Source organism: Suillus discolor (genome assembly GCF_016758755.1).
Source record: "Suillus discolor strain FC423 chromosome Unknown F5147scaffold_34, whole genome shotgun sequence".
Classification (NCBI taxonomy): Eukaryota; Fungi; Basidiomycota; class Agaricomycetes; order Boletales; family Suillaceae; genus Suillus; species Suillus discolor.
Window position 1 is genome coordinate 179,502 of NW_024541281.1, and position 14,149 is coordinate 193,650.

The 14,149-nt window shown below is 48.1% G+C and overlaps 4 protein-coding genes across 4 annotated transcripts; 3 read left to right on the forward strand and 1 right to left on the reverse strand.

Moving 5' to 3' along the window:
- Positions 1-230: 230 nt before the first annotated feature.
- Positions 231-1,768, reverse strand: F5147DRAFT_699736 (uncharacterized protein; the record flags this gene model as incomplete). The annotated part of the gene is made up of 8 exons (XM_041437642.1): positions 231-410; positions 556-703; positions 765-986; positions 1,051-1,204; positions 1,252-1,393; positions 1,446-1,543; positions 1,609-1,669; positions 1,717-1,768. Coding segments are annotated over 8 exons (963 nt in total), but the record flags the coding sequence as incomplete, so codon positions are not given.
- A 912-nt stretch (positions 1,769-2,680) lies between these two features.
- On the forward strand, positions 2,681-4,787 carry F5147DRAFT_837696 (histidine phosphatase superfamily; the record flags this gene model as incomplete). The annotated part of the gene is made up of 10 exons (XM_041444087.1): positions 2,681-2,852; positions 2,904-3,303; positions 3,354-3,442; positions 3,504-3,522; positions 3,578-3,857; positions 3,911-3,986; positions 4,040-4,045; positions 4,107-4,313; positions 4,368-4,441; positions 4,509-4,787. 10 exons carry the CDS (start codon positions 2,681-2,683, stop codon positions 4,785-4,787), a joined length of 1,602 nt encoding a protein of 533 aa, XP_041291763.1.
- A 3,306-nt stretch (positions 4,788-8,093) lies between these two features.
- On the forward strand, positions 8,094-8,704 carry F5147DRAFT_699759 (uncharacterized protein). The gene is made up of 2 exons (XM_041437643.1): positions 8,094-8,402; positions 8,486-8,704. The coding sequence occupies exons 1-2, from the start codon at positions 8,267-8,269 to the stop codon at positions 8,662-8,664; spliced, it is 315 nt and encodes a 104-aa protein (XP_041291764.1). The 5' UTR covers positions 8,094-8,266; the 3' UTR covers positions 8,665-8,704.
- Positions 8,705-8,919: 215 nt separating this feature from the next.
- On the forward strand, positions 8,920-11,221 carry F5147DRAFT_837698 (histidine phosphatase superfamily; the record flags this gene model as incomplete). Its single annotated transcript, XM_041444088.1, has 10 exons — positions 8,920-9,091; positions 9,143-9,542; positions 9,593-9,681; positions 9,729-9,747; positions 9,803-10,082; positions 10,132-10,207; positions 10,261-10,266; positions 10,328-10,534; positions 10,589-10,662; positions 10,719-11,221. The coding sequence occupies 10 exons, from the start codon at positions 8,920-8,922 to the stop codon at positions 11,007-11,009; spliced, it is 1,614 nt and encodes a 537-aa protein (XP_041291765.1). The 3' UTR covers positions 11,010-11,221.
- Between the last annotated feature and the right edge of the window lie 2,928 nt (positions 11,222-14,149).

Consider the following 14,149-nt stretch of genomic DNA (forward strand, 5'->3'; position numbering starts at 1 on the left):
GGAAGGAGAAAATATAAACAACTACATCTATGCGATCTTGACAGTCTGAATGATATTCGTAAGCATAGACCAGCGGCCAGGAACAATAAACAGACGTACTTTGGCATACAACGAGTCTACAACCTTGCTAACTTGTTCCAGGGTCCCAATTGCTGCACCATACGTGTTCTGAAAAAAAGGATAAGCATGAATGAGAAGAGTGAGAAGAGAGGACACGTCAGCTTCTAGCTCATCGAATACGATCAGGCATCCTCGTCCCTGATCCAGCACGCCGTGGAACACCTTGTCCAAGATCATCTGAGATAGCCTAAAACACGATATTAGCTACTTTTCACAGAGACAATTCAATGCGCACTTGGCCTCAACGTCCTGCCGTCCTCGCCCGACCTGTTTGGCAACGCAGTCAATCTCTACCACCGAGTACGGCTCAACGATACGCAGTAAATAAGGGTGTCGTAAAGCGCTGCGAGATGTGAGCGAATAGTAGAGTCGGACAAGAGTTCTGTGTAGCAATGACAAGTCAACAACAAGTTGTGTAAATGGAGTATAATATACCATGTTTGTAATCCCGAAGGGCCTTCTCGAAATCTGACAAGTTCCGATTCTGATGCGCAAGCGCTATCGCACGCATGCTCTCGATCTCGCGGAGCTGAGCATATTTCACCGCGAGCTTGATAGAGAGAAGTGATGTTACATCTTCGGGCTGGAACACACATCAAAATGACTGACGAGTCAAGATCAGTGACATCACTGTGACAACACACCATATTCAACATGACCTTGCACAAAAGCATGTACTTGAGTGCGCTCAGCGCTGCTGGGTCATCCTGCGATGACATGTTCTCGAAAGTCTCATAGAAATACGAGTATGCAGTAGTGTAATATTTGTCCTCAGCATGGAGAACACCAGATTGGAGGTCTAACGCTGCTTGAAGATGAGGACAATATATTGAGTTTGCAGCAGTCCTGGCAGAAGTAAGGGCAGCCTTTGCATTTCACGGACGTAAGGGCACATGATGAGAATATCGGGATGGCACTCGAAGGACTAACCTTGGACTTCGACAGGTTTCCAATGCCACGGTAGAATGTTCTCTCGAGCAGGTGTACTTCGGTAAGAATCATCTTGTCATCTAACCTTTTCAACTCTGTCAAGAGTGCGTCGATTCGTGTTAAGGCTAACTTATACTGCAGTGCTTCAAGCTGCCTGTACCAATGGTCAGCATTGTCGTAAGAAGTAGAAGTGTTTCTTACAGGGAAACGAGTCGAATTTCCAAGCTATGTTTAAGGAATATGCGCTTTTCGCGCTTTGACCACTCAATGTTGTCGGTTAGGACATCGATCTGGGTTTGCCGGCTGTTAGGAATAAAGTTAAAGTAATTAAGAAGCGTGCGGACTACAGGGAGACATTAACGAAGTATAGCAGGTCAAGAACAGAAGGCACTCACTCAGCTTGGCAGTCTTTGCCTTGGCAGTTGAAGACATGAATGATCTCGAGAGTGTGATGACTTGCGCTAAGCCACTGGCATCTCTGTCTGGAGTGAGGCTTGCGCAAAACAACAGACTTTGCAAGACTCACTTTAGAGCTCTGCGAGTTTTATCAAGGCTAACTCTTGGTCACGCAAAGACTGTTCCTTGTCGGCATTGACTGCCGATCCCTTGGAGGTTGACGCTGAGACCATGATTAGCACCAGTCAAGACATACACTGTTCAGCACACCCGTAGAATTCAATATTTGCTTGTAAAGCTCCTCTGCACGAGATGTCTGTGCACTACATTTGCTGTTGTCTTTTCCTCTTCCTCTTTTGCAAACAGCGTTCGAATTTCTCGCCGACATTGTAATCTTGAAAGTGCGGTGTATAGCTGTCGTGAGCGAAAGAATCTGTACGCAGGTCAAGTATGGCTTTCTGGAGTGTCAGTCCTTGTCATCAGTTGAATGTCGTGGCGTAAGTAAAAACTGTTTGCGATTTACGGTCCAGCCAGAACGGTACTGGATTGAGAAGGTAATGCGAGGCAGGCAATGTATTTCTCAGATACCGGAAAAGTTAAGGGTTATCAAGTCCGAGTCGGTAATACCGGTATGTATACAGTACTATATGCGGCGGGTGGCGTTCATATCACTTTTGATTATTGTACATAATGCCTACTCGCTCGTTCCTCGGTTTCTCGATTTGACTCGTAAAAATTAAATGGGTACATTGCTACATACTCTGCGAACATAATCATAGCACCATTTTCAATCACACTTCATGTACAGCGAGCTACAGGTGAATTCAGACACTAACGTCACGTGATCAACCAGAGTATGAACACGACCTATATATATCTTACACAGTACTTACTAGTAGTCACTTGTGAATAATCGTCGGCGGGTGTACTCAGAATCCCTAGCTTTCATTAGCTGGATTACCGGTCCATGTCACTCCCGAACTCATTCGCATCGCGAGGCGAACAAGGTACACTTCGTTTCAACTCGTTAGTGCCGAACTTTGTCGAATTGTGAGTTGCCCCGGTGCTCGGGTCCCAAACGAAAACAACATTTTAATTACGTAGCGAGCATCATGTCTACTATGTGGCGTCCTGTTCGCATGCTGTTCGGTATAAACTTCCATTATAATTACGTATGTCATTTGCTATAAAATATGGAACTCGAGTGCTACTGATCTGTCTAACTTATCAAGCCATGCTTGCTACCGTTCTGTTGCTTGCTCTGCCATTCTGCGCTGCAGAGTCGGCATCCAGTTATGCAGGATCAACCGTCGTTGATTCTTATCCTCCCCCCGGTGCCACCAACACTGCTGTTGATGCTTACTTCCCGGATGAATCTCAAGTCGGTTATGCAGGTCCAACGCCTAGTCAGTGTTAATGCTAATCGTATTTCCTGTGTTCTAATAAATAAAAATCAGCTGGTGCTGAACCTGCAGCTATTGTTACTGCCGTCCCGTTCTCCAAGGTCGAAAACATATTTCCCTTGTCGAGGCCCAATTCGGCAGATGGCGTAGACAGCACTTTCAATGTGACGCGTCACTGGGGCAACTTGTCTCCCTTCTACTCTGTGGAGTCGTTTGGTCTTCCTGACGCATCCCCCATCATCCCAGAAGGGTGTGGTCTCAATGCGGTGCATCTCTTGATGCGCCACGGCGCCCGCTATCCAACTTCTGACTCCGGAATTTCTCATTTCGCCGCTGACATTCATGCTGCTGCAGTGAAAGAGGGCTTCAACGCCACTGGTGATTTGAAATTCTTGGCAACCTGGACATATAAACTGGGCGCGGAGATCTTGACGCCTTTCGGCCGCGAGTCGCTGTACGTTCGCTCTGCTTTACGATGCTTCCACTGACGCTCTCCTCCGTCAGCTTTAGCAACGGGGTAGCCTTCCGCTACAGATATGGCCAGTTGCTTAATGCATTCACGGACCTCCCAGTATTCCGCACTACTTCTGAAGGTTTGTTTGCATCGAACGTTTATTTCACAATGGGTTCTGATGGTTTGCTTATGTCGTATAGATCGCATGGTGGATTCTGCGTGAGCAATTCATTCATATTTCTGCGTGCGCTGCGCCTCATGATGTTATTGGTAGCCTGAACTTTGCTGCAGGCTTTTTTGATGTCAGAACTTACGAGACCGACTATCACCAGGAGATCATCATCGAGGAGAACAACTTCAACAACACCCTCGCTCCTTATGATGTGTGCCCCAACGCCAATTCGGAGGATATCGGTTACTTCGGTGGCACCGAGGCCAGTAAATGGGCGGATATCTATCTCAAAGATGCTCAAACGCGCTTGCAACCAATGCTCCAAGGATTTAATTTGACCATCTCACGGTTGGTTTACATGCAACAATTGTGCGCTTATGAGGTGATCTTACCCTTTTCACAATCTTGATGGATCTTGTTCCTGACATCCTGCAGACTGTGGGCCTTGGATATTCCAAGTTTTGCGACCTTTTCACTGAGAAAGAATGGGAAGGATTCGAGTACTACAATGGTATGTTTCTTTCAATGATCCTTGCTGAGCTCGGCGCTGATCTCTATTTGCAGATCTTGGTGAGCACATTGAGCGGTAAACTTGCAGCCTGAGCGACTGTTGACTTCGTTGTGCACAAAGATTTCTGGTACAGCTGTGGACCAGGGAATCCAACATCAGCAGCGCAGGGCCTTGGCTACGTTCAGGAGCTAGTGTCGCGTCTCACTCACACTCCCATCAATGTCTGGAACAGCAGCACCAACAGCACTCTTGACTCGAGCAACATCACATTCCCTCTTAATCAACCTATATATGTGGATGCTACCCATGATGTGGTCATCTCCAGCAGTATGTTGCCACTTCCTTCCTTTCCAATGCAAGACTACTGACGAACGGGCTCAGTCGTCACTGCTCTGAACTTTACTAGTCTAGCTGCGACTGGTCCTCTGCCAACCGACCATATACCCCCTCATCGTGTATGCAGTCTCATGACCCACCGCTTGTATATATTGCTGACGAGTCACATAAGTCTTACATTGCTAGCCAGATCGCACCTTTTGCCAGCCAGCTTGTAGCGCAGGTGATCAGTTGCCCAGCCTCAGAAGAACCAACTCATATCCGGTTCCTTCTGAACGATGGGGTGGTGCCACTGACAGGGCATTCATGGTTGTACAGGAAGATTCGAACGGTCTTTGCGCGCTGCCCAGTTTTATCAGCGGGATGCATGAACGAATTGGGCAGATCAATTACGCGCATGATTGCTTCGCCAATTATACTATGCCCAATCCTGACAACATCATCGATGGAAGGTACCCTAGTTAAAAGGATGATTGGCTATTTGTTCGCATATACCCACAAGTTGGAGAATGTTAATGATGTCGAAAAAAGGTGAACGACGCGCATTTCCCACTAATCCATTTTTCACGGACATATTTCGTTATTACATATAACAAGCAATTCACTCGCTTTCGAATGGTTCGGTCGTACCATACATTGTCATCCTCTCGGATTGCTTTACAGCAGTAATGACGAGTAAACTATGTCCTCCGTCTCCCTTTCTTCATCCGTGCCTGACAACAACGCCCGAATGTCGTAACGGTTCCACACCCTGAATAGCGCTTTGCCAGTGAACCGTGTGTGAATGCATCGGTACGCACGTCGGAGGGTAAGTCCTTGGGAGCTGTTGAACGTCGTCCCATATACTAATGGAAATTGTTTACGGTTGACTGTCCAATTCGAATGCGCAGGGTTAAAGGAGAAAGTGATGCGAGGCAGAGTCTAGACAATCAACTTCGCGTGGGATCTGCACTTTGACGAACCGTCAGCGGTGAGCATCACGAGGATAATTACCAGTTTGTTCAGAGAGAATGAAAACAAATCATGAACTTCATCAAGGTTTCAATCGAACGCGACATACAGAGTACTTCAGTCTTCTCCTCCGAGCCTCGAGAACAGTCGTGCATGCACCCTGAGCACTCCACTCCGTCGTCAACCATGTGCATTCGAGACACGTGCATGCGTCACTGTCAATGTTACTGGCCTTCTGAAGAGTTTTGACATTGTGAAAAAGCGCTGCGCGCCTGCCCCGGAGGACCCCTTCCCCCAATTTTGCTACAAGAGCATGTGTGCATGGTGAACTCGTGTTACCAGCTTCTACCGGATCGTACAGATGATCACGAAGCTCGATGACATCATTGCATACATCCCGGAGGAACACGCTCATTGAAAGAATGACTATCTTTGATCAAGGACAATGATTAAAAGCTTACTTGATGGACATGACAAGGGCCAGACCAGCTTGGGAAGAGGAGAGTTTGAAGGTTCAGCAAATAGGTCCTTCGATGTTTGAGAATTTTGAACGTTCAAGTGAACTGGCCCGGCGTGAGTCTGATGATTACACACTCCGGTGGATGTACAACGTCATAAAGGATGCTTCCGTTTCGATGCTCCACTCATGATCGTAACCGCCCATCTGGAGATACTGCAACAGTCTTTGGACGCCCACGCTACATCGATAGCAGTTTGCTGGTAGTTTATACGCTTAATCGTGCGCGTATATGTGCCAGTTAGCATTTCTCGCTCCGTGTCCGCGTGGCGGCCATACTTGTAATGGCGGAATTGATTGCCTTGCGGTGCAGCAGTGGCCAGGAGAGTATGCAATGGAGCCAAGTGGCGATTTTCAAGACCCAACTTTGATGCTCGCAGGAACGAGAATCTCATTCTGCCTCAGCCTGACTTGAAGGTGCTATCACCACAGCTAACCAGTATCAAGCGATTAATTCGTTACGTTCGTGTTATCACTTTTCAGTACAAGATGAATGTAGGAAGAGATCTCGGGTCGATTGATTCGGACGTGGCTGGGAAATTATATCAACAACAGGTGGAAACACAGTAAAAGCGGCTACGGCGCCTACTGAAGAAAGCTCCTGGAAGAAGCGCTGGAGATGATCCGTATGTAGGACACCACGTGTCTACAGCAAAGCTGACATCAGGGTTCAATAGTCAGTACCTTACAGAAGATGCAACTTAACGACTACTCACTATAGCGCATGTAAGTGATTGCTGCTCCTTCCGTATTCCTGCTAACCAAGACACCGAACAAGATTGAATATTGAATGGCGGTCACCACCCACAAAGTATCCAAAAAAGCGCCCGCCCAGCCTGTTGAACTGACACTCAAAGGTCATGAGGAAGCTGTGTACGGCGTAGTTTTTATCCTCGGTACCCGTCTCCTCGTCACTGGCTCGACAGACAAGAGTCTTCGGATGTGGGATCTGGACACTGGGAAACAAGTGGGAGAGCCCTTGTTGGGACACGATGCCCAAGTCTGGGCGGTCTCAGCGTCCCATGATGGACGTTGGATTGTGAGTGGGGGAGGCAATGGAAGCATTCTGGTCTGGGAAGTTGCGACAAACAAGAGAGAGCTCAAAAGAGTGCCCGTCTTGTGTAAGGGCCATGAGAATGCGGTTCAGGGCGTCGTGTTTGCACCGGACAACAAGACATTTGCAAGTGCATCGGAGGACAAAACGGTATGCGTGTGGAAGAGGGAGACGGGAAAAATAGCCCTCGGACCACTCAAAGCGGGTGGTGATGCATATGTAAACTCGGTGTCGTACTCCCCGGATGGGACGAAACTAGCAGCAGGCACAGAGAAGCACATCATTATTTGGAATTCAGCGAGTGGGGAAGAGTTGCTGAAAATAGAACGGCCGGCATGGCGAGTTGCATTCACTCCAGATGGTCTCCGTCTCGTCAGTGGAAACCTGAGAGACATCCGAATATCAGATGCTACCACCGGAGACATCATCAAACAGTTCGACGCGCATACTACCGAATCCTTTTTATCACTGGCCATTGCTCCCAATGGCATCAAATTAGCCACCACATCACACGACAAGACGACACGGTTCTTTGACTTGACCACTTTCGAACCCATTGGCGAGCCACTCGAACACCCTGATCCAGTCTGGTCTGTGGCATTTTCCGAGGACAGCAAACTCATCGCGACTGGCTGTCAGGACGGACATGTTCGCACATGGACAATTCCTCTGCCAGTGAGCGAGTCAGAGAAGGAGCTCCAACAGGCGAGCAAATCATCTCGTCGTATCATACTTCACGCCCGCTGACCCTGTCATATAGTCCACTCAGAAAATTCTCAAGGTACGCCGCTTTCACGCTCGTTGTTTTGTACAATCCCTAATTTCAGTCCTGCAGACAACCATCCCAGACCCACGGCCTCGCCCAAAACGCGCTCCAATATCGACTAGTAGATTCTTCGATGATGTAAGCCCATATGATACAGTAGGTCTGATGCACGTCTCACCATCCTTTAACAGTTTGATCCAACTGGACGCAATAATCGCGTCGGCACTACGCGCAACGCCAAAGGTTCCAAAATCAAAAACATGATAGATCGTATCTTTTTTCGCTCCTCCGCTTCCCAGGACCATACTCCTCACCCACGCGGGGTTCCTTTTGTGGCTGTCTTTGCAACACGAGGCAAATATGTAAGCTTTCCTGACTTTTTGACACCCATCTAGTGACGTTGATATTGTCTCGCAGCGCACCGCTAATGCCCACAGTGGAAAAAGGGATAGGTTGTTGAAGCTACAACGTCCTCCTCGCAACCAAGCTCACGCTGGTGCCTCAAGCAGCAGCACGCCACCACCGGAGACATCCAATGTGGTCAATGAAACTGGGCCAGCAACGTTGCAGACTGAAAGTACCAGACCCTCTTCCCCACTAGACGCCGCACATGTCCCACACAGCAGCTACTTTGCGGTTCTCGCAAGGTGCCTCCCATGTTTATCACGATCCGCTCCAAGTTTCCGCTAGGCTTCTTTTCCCTTCTGAGCATTTTTATTGGAGTAGATGTTACTGGATATATCGGAAGATACTTATGCAATTCAATTATGTTGCCGGTAGAGGACTATCATCGTACGCAGCATTCTCTCCTTCAGCTGAATAAATACCACTCATTTGCCTGTCATACCGATTTTCTGGATTGCTTGCGCTAACAGAGCAAACAACGATACGTAACTTCATCCCATACTTGCATGGCCAACCTCTGAGTGTATTGACAAGTCATCCTGCACTTGCAGATGAATGGGTCTATTACCGAGTTTTCCTTGCTGTTTGGTGTACTAGTCATAGTAGTCACTTGCAAATAATCGTCGATGGGGGCATGCAGAGTCCCTAGCTTCTCCTCTGCTGGACTACTGGTCCGCATCACTACCAAACTTGTTTCCACATCGCGAAGCAAACGAGTACACGTGCCTCATTATTGCCGAATTTGAAATTATCGTGATTCTCACTTCAAATGACAATGTCATTTTAATTTCTGAGCATGTCCATGCGGCGTCCTGTTTGAAGTTAACTTCTTACTAGCTATATAATCACGCATATTTGCTATATAAAGTATGTCACACGACTGACCTCTCTAACTCACTAAGCCATGCTTGCTACCGTCCTGTTGCTTGCTCTGCCGTTCAGCAGCGCAGAGTCAGCATCCAGTTATGCAGGATCAACCGTCGTCGATTCTTATCCTCCCCCCGGTGCCACCAACACTGCTGTTGACGCTTACTTCCCAGATGCATCTCAAGTCGGTTATGCAGGTCCAACGCCTAGTAAGCGATAATGCTAATTGTGTTTCCTGTGTTCTAATCAAAAACATTCAGCTGGTGCTGAACCTGCGGCCATTGTCACTGCCATCCCGTTCTCTAAGGTCGAAAACATATTTCCCTTGTCGAGGCCGAACTCGGCAGATGGCATAGACAGCACTTTTAATGTGACGCGTCACTGGGGAAACTTGTCGCCCATGTACTCCGTAGAGTCATTTGGTCTTCCTGATGCATCCCCCATCATTCCAGAAGGGTGTGGTCTCAATGCGGTGCATCTTTTGATGCGCCACGGCGCCCGCTATCCAACTTCTGGCTCCGGACCTTCTAAGTTCGCCTCTGACATTCATGCTGCTGCACTGAAAGAAGGCTTCAGCGTCACTGGTGATTTGGAATTCTTGGCAACCTGGACATATAAGTTGGGTGCGGAGATCTTGACGCCTTTTGGCCGCGAATCGGTGTACGTTCGCTCTCGTTTGCGATGCTTCCACTGACGCTCTCCTCCGTCAGCTTTAGCAACGGGGTTGCCTTTCGCTACAGATATGGCCAGTTGCTTAATGCCTTCACGGACCTCCCAGTATTCCGTACTACTTCTGAAGGTTTGCCTGCATCGAACGTTTGTTTATGGTTTGCTTATGTCGTATAGATCGCATGGTGGATTCTGCGTAAGCGATTCGTTCATATTTCTGCATGTGCTGCGCCTGATGATGCTATCGGTAGCCTGAACTTTGCTGCAGGCTTTTTTGAAATCAGAACTTACGAGACCGACTATCACCAGGAGATCATCATTGAGGAAAACAAATACAACAACACCCTCGCTCCTTATGAAGTGTGTCCCAACGCCAATTCGGAGGATATCGGTTACTTCGGTGGCACTGAGGCCGGTAAATGGGCGGATATCTATCTCAAAGATGCTCAAACGCGCTTGCAACCAATGATCCAAGGATTTAATTTGACCATCTCACTATTGGTTGACATGCAAGAACTGTGCGCCTATGAGGTAATCCCATCCTTTTATGCAGTCTTCATGGATTTGTGACATCCTGCAGACGGTGGCCCTCGGATATTCCAAGTTTTGCGACCTTTTCACTGAGCAAGAATGGGAAGGATTCGAGTACTACATCGGTATGTTCCCTCAAATCATCCTTGCTGAGCTCGGCGCTGATCTCTATTTGCAGATCTTGGTGAGCACATTGAGCGGCAAACTTGTGGCCTGAGCGACTACTGACTTTGTTGTGAACACAGAGTTCTGGTACAGCTATGGACCAGGCAATCCAACAGCTGCAGCGCAGGGCCTTGGCTATGTTCAGGAGCTAGTGTCGCGTCTCACTCACATTCCCATCAATGTCTGGAACAGCAGCACCAACAGCACTCTTGACTCGAGCAACATCACATTCCCTCTTAATCAACCTATATATGTGGACGCTACCCACGACGTGGTCATCTCCAGCAGTATGTTGTCACTGCCTTCCTTTCTAATGCAAGACTACTGACAAAAGGGCTCAGTCGTCACTGCTTTGAACTTTACCAGTCTAGCTGCGACTGGCCCTCTGCCAACCGACCATATACCCCCTCGCCGTGTATGCAGTCTCATGACCCACCGCTTGTGTCTATTTCTGACGAGTCGTCACTTCAGTCTTACATTTCTAGCCAGATCGCACCTTTTTCCAGCCAGCTTGTAGCGCAGGTGCTCAGTTGCCCAGCCTCAGAGGAACCAACTCATATCCGGTTCCTTCTGAACGATGGCGTGGTACCACTGACGGGCATTCATGGTTGTACAGAAGATTCGAACGGTCTCTGTGTGCTGCCCAGCTTTATCAGCGGAACGCATGAAAGAATCGGGCAGATCAATTACGCGCATGATTGCTTCGCCAATTATACCATACCCAATCCCGACAACATCATTGATGGAAGATACCCCAGTTAAAAGGATGAATTAGTATTTGGTTGTATGCACCCACAAGTTGACATCTTTTGGATAACGTTTATGATGTCGAGAAAAGGTAAACGACGCGCATTTTGTACCAATCCGTTTTTGACCGACAGATTTTGTTGTTACATGTACTATGATGTGTTATATACTGTTGCGCAGAGGGACTGCTTCCCACCATCAGAATGACATGTCCGAATAAAAGCGCAGATGGATGGTGAGCAGTGTGGAGCTCATGTGGAGCACGTACATGGGGGTCATGCGAATTGCTTGTGCTGGAAACGTTTCACCTTAGAATGTTAGATGTCGATCTAGCACCGCGTCTACCTTTCCAAAACTGTGCTTCAATACAGGACTGTGAAATAACTGTTGCACCCTTGATTAGCAAGTCCCTCGACGGCGACGGCTGTCTATCTCAGACAGAGATCCAAGGAGAATGGTCACTGTTATTTCGTAAACCAAGGAGGCATTGGAAACAGCCTATCCAACCTAAAGCATATAAAAGACCTTGCTGAACCTTCAAATTGCAGAATTCGAAGCTTTCCAACTGCCCGCGGGAACACAAGCTTGAAGCTGGTGTGCCTGAGGATATGATGGCACCACAGCCTATTGATTCATTGCATCCATGTGGTCACCTAACATTAGAAGAACAGTGCGAGAAGAAGATATCTTGGTTTAACTGATAGGCTGACCGATAAACTGTATCAGCCACGACATGTTGAAGCGCAGTATGTAAAAGCGGTCACGGCGTCTACTATGGCCCAGGAAACTTTCTGAAAGAAGCACTTGGATCACTATTAGTATAGTACCAAGAAGCAAGATCGGTAGAAAAGAGTAATTGCAAGTCTACGCTAATAGTCTACAGCAAGGCCAACATGGTGGTTCAACGATAGTATCTTGTGCATCACTCACCAAGCACACATAAGAGTCTGTTCCCTCGCTCAACACTCCTACTGACCGAGACACCGAACAAGAATGGCGGCTACCACGGACGAAGTATCATCCAAAGGAATAACTCGAAAGGTGCCACCTCATGTCGAAATGACACTCAAGGGTCATGAAGGGGATGTGCGCGGCGTAGCTTTTATCGCAGGGACTCGTCTCCTCGTCACTGGCTCCGACGACAAGAGCCTTCGGGTGTGGGATCTGGACACGGGGAAACAAGTGGGAGAGCCATTATGGGGTCACGATGCTGAAGTCTGGAGGATGGTATCGTCCCCTGATGGACATTGGATAGCGAGTGGAGGATGGAATGGAAGCATTCTGGTCTGGGAAGTTGCGACAAACGAGAGAGAGCTCAAAAGAGTGCTCGTCTCGTTTAAGGGCCATGAGGATGTGGTTCGTGGCATCGTATTTGCACCGGACAACAAGACATTTGCAAGTGCATCACTGGATGGAATGATATGCGTGTGGAACAGGGAGACGGGAAAAATAGTCCTCGGACCGCTCAAAGTGGGCGATCTGGCATTGTCGGTGTCGTACTCTCCGGATGGAACAAAACTAGCAGCAGGCACAAATGAGCACATCATCGTGTGGAATCCAGCAAGCGGAAAAGAGTTGCTGAAGATAGAACAGCGGGCATTCAGAGTCGCATTCACTCAAGATGGTCTCCGACTCGTCAGTGGAAACCTGAGAGACATCCGAATATCAGATGCTACCACCGGAGACATCATCAAACGGTTCGACGCGCACACCGAATTCTTTTTATCACTAGCCATTGCTCCCAACGGCGCCAAATTTGCCACCACATCATACGACAAGACGACGCGGTTCTTTGACCTGACCACTTTCGAACCCATTGACGAGCCACCTGAGCACCCTGATTTAGTCTGGTGTGTGGCATTTTCCGAGGACAGCAAACTCATCGCGACTGGCTGTAAAGACAGCTATGTTCGCACATGGACAATTCCTCTGAGTGATTCAGAGAAGGAGCCCCAACAAGTGAGCAAAATATCTTACTTCACGCCCGCTGACCTGTCATATACATAGTCCACTCAGAAAATTCTCAATGTACGCCGCTTTCACGCTCGTTGTTTTGTATGATCCCTAACTTCAGCCCTGCAGAAAACCATTCCACATCAACGGCCGAGATGCGCTCCAATACCTACTGGTAGGTTTTTTGATGATGTAAGTCCATACGATACAGTATATTCGATGCACGTCTCACCATCCTTTGACAGTTTGATCCACATCCTCCACCTGGACGTAACAATCCTGCTGCTACCACCACGCGCCATGCTGAGGGGTCCGGGATCAAGAACATCAAGAACATCGTGAACCATCTCTTTTACCGCTCCTCCACTCCCCAGGACCATACTCCTTTCCCACGGAGAATCCCCCCTGTAGACGTCTTCGCGACACGAGGCAAATATGTAAGTCTTCCTCCTTTTGACGCATCTCATGATGATGACACTTCCCCGCAGCGCACCGCTAATGCCCACAGTGGAAAAAGAAATAAGTTATTGCAGCAGCAACGTCCTCCTCGCAAGCAATCCCATACCGGTGCCTCAAGCAGCAGCACGCCACTGGCGGTGACATCCAATGCGGTTGATGAAACTACGCCAGCAACATTGCAGACCGGAAATACCAGTGCAACTAACAATCCCCCTTCCCCGTTGGATGTTGAACATGTTTCAGACATCAGCTGCTTTGCAGCTCTCACAAGGTGCTTCCCGCGTCTTTCACGCACTCAACTAATAAGTTCTGCTACTCCTCATACCCGCTGAGCGGCCTCTCCTATCCGAACTTTTCATTGGGATGGATACAACTGCCGCATTCATTTTCTTTCAGATACTTATGCAAACCAGTTACTCCCGATAAACGACTGCAATTGTACTATGATATACAACATTCATAGATGTTCGGAATGGTATTTTTTCTTCATCCTCCTTTCGCGAATTCTGGACAGAACGTGAAAATGGCAGCCAAGACTCCGATCTCGTATACCATCACCTCGGACCATCAAAAGAATGCAGTTTCGGTGCCATCTATTTGCCATCGATATCCCCGCAATCTTGACTAAAGCACTTGCTGAAAGCGCAACCTGGATCTGAACGAATCTACTGGAGAGTACTACACAACCACCCCGGCTTGATGAAGGAAAGCCAGATTGTTCTGTCCAATAACTGCTGTTCGTA

Coding starts and splice junctions, on each gene's coding strand:
- F5147DRAFT_699759 (XM_041437643.1), top strand. CDS start 8,267: ATGTTTATCACGATCCGCTCCAAGTTTCCGCTAGGCTTCTTTTCCCTT. Junction 8,403..8,485: donor GCCGGTAGAGGACTATCATC/GTACGCAGCATT, acceptor TTGCGCTAACAG/AGCAAACAACGATACGTAAC.